At 40.5% G+C, this 4,946-nt stretch overlaps 1 protein-coding gene across 1 annotated transcript; it reads right to left on the minus strand.

Moving 5' to 3' along the window:
• Nucleotides 1-329: 329 nt before the first annotated feature.
• On the minus strand, nt 330-4,497 carry LOC145655611 (protein NDRG1-like). The gene is made up of 13 exons (XM_081709105.1): nt 4,400-4,497; nt 4,168-4,288; nt 3,668-3,730; nt 3,494-3,554; nt 3,054-3,140; nt 2,489-2,575; nt 1,841-1,944; nt 1,685-1,735; nt 1,533-1,584; nt 1,360-1,407; nt 1,148-1,183; nt 1,008-1,059; nt 330-775 (listed from the first exon to the last, which is right to left on the minus strand). Exons 1-13 carry the CDS (start codon nt 4,461-4,463, stop codon nt 660-662), a joined length of 942 nt encoding a protein of 313 aa, XP_081565231.1. The 5' UTR covers nt 4,464-4,497; the 3' UTR covers nt 330-659.
• Nucleotides 4,498-4,946: the final 449 nt, after the last annotated feature.

Raw genomic sequence — 4,946 nt, forward strand, 5'->3', positions numbered from 1 at the left:
GTTTGTAACCACACCTGCACCTTGTTCGTCTCAATGTATATAAACCCGTGTTAAAGTGTACAGGGTGTTGGTCATTGTCGGTGTAATGTCTGAATGTAACGTGTTTATGTTAGATGTATTCTTGTGTATCATGTTTGTTTAACTTCATTTGTTTCAGGTCCATGTTTATTGTTTCTAATACGTGAGTGCCGCTGTCATTTATGTTAATAAATGTTCGTCCCAGTCGGTGGAGTCTGTGCGTCCTGCCCCTCGCCCTACGACACTCGGGCCGCCACAAGTAATCACAGTGCATTATTTCTTTATTATATTAAACTTTTGTACTGGTGTTAAAGCAGTCCAAATATTATACATTGATTCATATACTAAGTACTAAAAGTGTTATACATTGATTGATGTACTATACATCAACTTTTTTATGGCTACTAAATAAAGGTACAACACTGAGCCTGATAAGTATAAACATTTTAAACAGCTTTTTATCGTTTAGGTTTTTTTTTTTCCTTTTGTGCAAGTCTAAATTAGTCCACTGGGACAATGACACACAAACACTAACACCAACACATCAATGGTCCCTCAATTTAGAGTATTTTTTATTTGAAATGGAGCCGAACTGAGCATGACAACACTGGGATGGAGCAGCGGGTAGGAGAGCCTCATCTTCAGCGTTGCTTGGAGGTGCTCTCCATGGAAGTGATGGCCCAGGGGTGGAAGAATGCCATTCTGGTGGAGAAGGCGGGGTGCCAATGAGACAGGTGTGTCATGCCTGCAGAAGACACTGTCAGAGGCAGATAAGCAGAAGGACAAGGTGAAGTAATATAGCTCAAGGTCCCTACTTAACTGCACCATTTAGAAAGCATGCATAACTTAAAGATAGTTGTGAAAGCCTGAAGGTCTACAACAGGCAGTAATGAACTTTTCTAAACTGGATTTATGGGTTTTACATTGCGCAGAGGCTGAACGATTTTTAATTTCGACCTTTTGACAGTGTGTTTACAGTATTTACTTACTGTAGCCCAGTCCTTGAATGAAGTATTTCAAGGCTTCTGCCAGCTTGCCAGGCTATAAGGTAAGAACAGGACACAATAGATTACACAGTGCATCACTCAGTTTGAATGCAAGAGCATTATTTTAATGGGTAACGACAGACCTGATCAAGCTGTGGTAGACCTCCACAGTCAGCCATCTTCATGAGGGACAACATGAAGGACAATGTTATTCACCACAAGTTCATCACAACGTTCATGATTTATAAGCCCCCAGTGACATATAATGACTTCTGCATTTATAATGAGAGTCAAATAAAAAAAGCAAAACATAACATTTTAAGTATTGCTTTGCTGAGGTTTGAAGGTCACTAACTTTGAGGAGGGTTGTCTTTGAGGGATTCATTTTGGAATTGCAGTCAACCTACGACAGAAAACACAAACATTTGCACGCAGGCTCCCAGGTACATATAGAAGTTTGATTTGAATGCTGGGTTGGATTTTGAATGTTGTTTTTAAACTTCTGCATGTAAAACAAGCTGTACATACCACAGCATCCACCACAGGAGAGTCATCTCCTACCACCAGAAGAGTGTGACACCTACAGCAACAAAACCTTTCAGCCATGTGGTGGCACAGGGGCATTTTACATCAAAAAATAACATGGAATAAGGATAAAAGAGAAACAGTTTCTCACTTACTTTAGAGTCTTTCTACCCAGAGAAGTTCTCTTAATGTTCAGTTTACTTCGGCTGAAAATTGATCAGATCTAATAAGACTGGGAGCTGTTCATATGACAAACAAGTCTAGAAGCAGAGAGCTCAGAAGATTCCATAGAATGCAGATGTCAGTCATACCTGTTGTAGGACTTCATAAAATGCAGAAGGTTGGTCTGGTTAATCCTTTTGCTGATGTTGTGATGGAAGGTCTTTACAAATTCTGCCTTCTTCTTAATCTCCTCCTGCCACGGTGCCATAAAGGAGTCAGTCCAAGACGCAATCAGTCACAAAACATCAAAACTTGATGTGAATATGAAATTAAATGTCTCTTCCTCTATATGCACAGTCTGCACAGGCACTCGAGACAGAAATGTATAATAAAAAGAATATGTAAAAAAAAAAAACATTGTTGACCTTTTGATGGACAATAATGTAGGCATCTGGTTCTTTAGTTACGAAAAGGACACAGTCTAAATTCAGGACAGCTCATTTGGAACACTCATCTTTAGTAATAAGGCATTTAACTTTTAAATATTCTAGTTCAGTGTTTAGTGACCCAGTCCACAGTACACATGAAATGGCCCACATGTTTATTCTAACCCAGCCCAGTACACCTGTACCAGGTGTTCATTTTCCTAATGGCTTGGTTTAGGAGCTAGGATGATGTTGTCAGGAGCTGGGATAGAGGGAAAATGTGGGATGTCAGATGTATCACAAGGACTGGGTTGACAAGTACTGCTCAATAATACATACAATATACATTTCATTTTAGGCGTTATTTCGTACCTGACCGAACAGGTGGGAGATGACAACACTGGGGGGACCAAGGGCCCAGCTGGAAATCTGTGGAAAGTGTGGGTTGATCTTTAGTGGCTGGAGTACACATAAGCTTTGATCAAATACATTACTTTATTAAAAGAGGCTTGACACTTTTCTAAGGATCCCAAAAGAATAAAAATATAGGGTCGATTGTCACCATATGATTGGCATGAAAGGTTAACTGGAAACTGCAGAAAACTAAGAGTAATATGCTGAGAACTATTTGTTATCACATTGAAAGTTATATGGATTCAGTGAACAGCCAAGACACAGGGAACAAGACGGTTTAAATACATGAAGTAATAAGAGTTAAACAAGACAGGTGCAAATAATAAGGAGCAAAGAAAATGAAACTAAGCAACGGAACCACAACAAGGAAGTAAAGCAAAACAAAAGACATGAGACAGGGAAACCATAGACATGGACGCTAGGTGGGACCAGCTAAACGACATAATTGTAGAGATACAGGGATCGTGATGTTTAAGCAGGGTGTTAACAGAATGATAATTACTATTGCATTAGACTGTGATACCTTGGATGCTGCCCGGTCTGCCCAGCCCTCTGCCTGAGCATTAATGTTCATCAGGACAAGGCCCTCAACCAAGTCTGGGTACTTCAACTGCAAGACATTTATGCATGAGCAGTCAAAGGGAGATGAACCTTCAGGGCAAAATTACTTACTATATGTCAAACTGTTGTAGTTAAATGAGCAATTAAGAGTCTCCATATTTGGCATTCTTGCACTTTACATTGCACTTAGAAAAAGGTTTGTTTACATGTGCAAGCAGAGGAACAATAGTGAAGTGTCAGTATTCTGGAGAGTTGATGTCTAGCTAGCTTGACAGTGTAATGATTAGGATTATGCTGCAAGTATCAACACTTTGTTACAAAGCAAGAATTTCACCAAGGAGTAATCCTTGTTTGATCATTGTGTTAAAATCTATTGGGAAGAAAGACAGTGCTACAACTCACAGCGAACCGTGTGAGGATGTTTGCTCCTGCTCCAACACCCATTCCAATAACACTCTTAATTCTGTGGAGAGAAAAAAATGTACATAACTTTAAACCATTAAAGCGCAAGGTTTCAGATTAGAACAAGGATTGACAGTTTAATCTCAGAGTAAATGGCTAATCTGGTTCACTCACTTAAAATGCTTGAGCACAATTGGGAGGGTCTCGGAGAGCTTGTCCATTGAGGGATATGTGAATCTACAGGAAAAAATTGCACTGAGTGAGTTATAATTCTAAGGGACGCCACTGATTCTTCAGGATTTGAACCTGCTAAACCTAGCTATGATGTACTGGGAGCCACAGCCATCAATGTAGCATATGAACGCTAAGAAAAAAGTTCATGAAAGAAACCCTGGTGCATGACAAGCCGGTGCCAGCTAGACATGCTGACAGTCAGGGCCTCCAGATGTTAGTTTAGGTGGGCACCAACACCATGGCATAGAGTCGTCCTGTCTGACTGCCAGGAAGGAGTGGTCTGAGGGCAGACGGAGGGCTATGGAGTACGTTCTGATAAATATACATTCTGGAAAAAATTGTATGGGGTAGCTGAAGGTCACATTTTAGATTAGATTTAACCTTGGAATGTCTTTCAGCCCCTGAAAGAACATTGTGGCATATGGTGCACTCACGCTCACCCTGCAGGGAAGGTGCTGGCACCCTCATGTTGCCCAGGAGCGTTGACCTGACACACGGCAAAGTGTCGCATGATTTCCTGCATGTCCTCATCATAGAAAAGAACGTCGAAGCAAGTTTTGTCTGCAGACATGCATTCCAGGGTCATTACAACACAATAAATGACGCTTATGCTAAGTTTTAGACTTTAGAGCAATCAGCTACGTGCCACAAGCAACAGTATCAGAGTCTTACGGTTCATTCCGATGTCATGGTAGGTGAGGATGACCGGTCGGTTATCCCTGGGGATACCTGCCATGGTGCAGCATACAGTGCCAAAAGGGGTCTCCACATTGTCCTCCTATAAGACCCAGGTGGAGTATAAAGGTCTAGGTCTAGATGTATAAGAAAAACCTCTAAAAAGAGGTCTGATTCCACTGCAGTGGTTTTGTGTGTCAGGACATTACTCTGTCACACTTAGAACTACTTCTGTGGAATGAGCCTCTTATCATGAGGAATGTCAATCATTTATTTATTATTTATCATTAACCAAGTTAATTTGTTTACAAAAGATCATGTTTGACTCAGAAGACACATGACAGTGCTTGAAAACATGCTTTATGGGTAAAAGCTTTAGCCTATTGAAACATCTGTGAAAAGGTAGTGCTACTTACCACAACTTGACCCCAAAATGCCCCCTTAAAATCCTTCAGACAAAACACAGAGAAAAATAGATTTTGGAGTGGTAACATTTCATTCTGGATGTGAAAAGATCCATCCCATAGACTTTATTCTATTAACA

This window comes from Electrophorus electricus, unplaced genomic scaffold (genome assembly GCF_041902795.1).
Source record: "Electrophorus electricus isolate QZ-2024a unplaced genomic scaffold, ASM4190279v1 Scaffold29, whole genome shotgun sequence".
NCBI classification, from domain to species: domain Eukaryota; kingdom Metazoa; phylum Chordata; class Actinopteri; order Gymnotiformes; family Gymnotidae; genus Electrophorus; species Electrophorus electricus.

Coding starts and splice junctions, on each gene's coding strand:
- LOC145655611 (XM_081709105.1), bottom strand. CDS start 4,463: ATGGCAGGTATCCCCAGGGATAACCGACCGGTCATCCTCACCTACCAT. Junction 1,736..1,840: donor TTTATGAAGTCCTACAACAG/GTATGACTGACA, acceptor ATCAATTTTCAG/CCGAAGTAAACTGAACATTA. Junction 1,060..1,147: donor GTCTACCACAGCTTGATCAG/GTCTGTCGTTAC, acceptor CTTACCTTATAG/CCTGGCAAGCTGGCAGAAGC.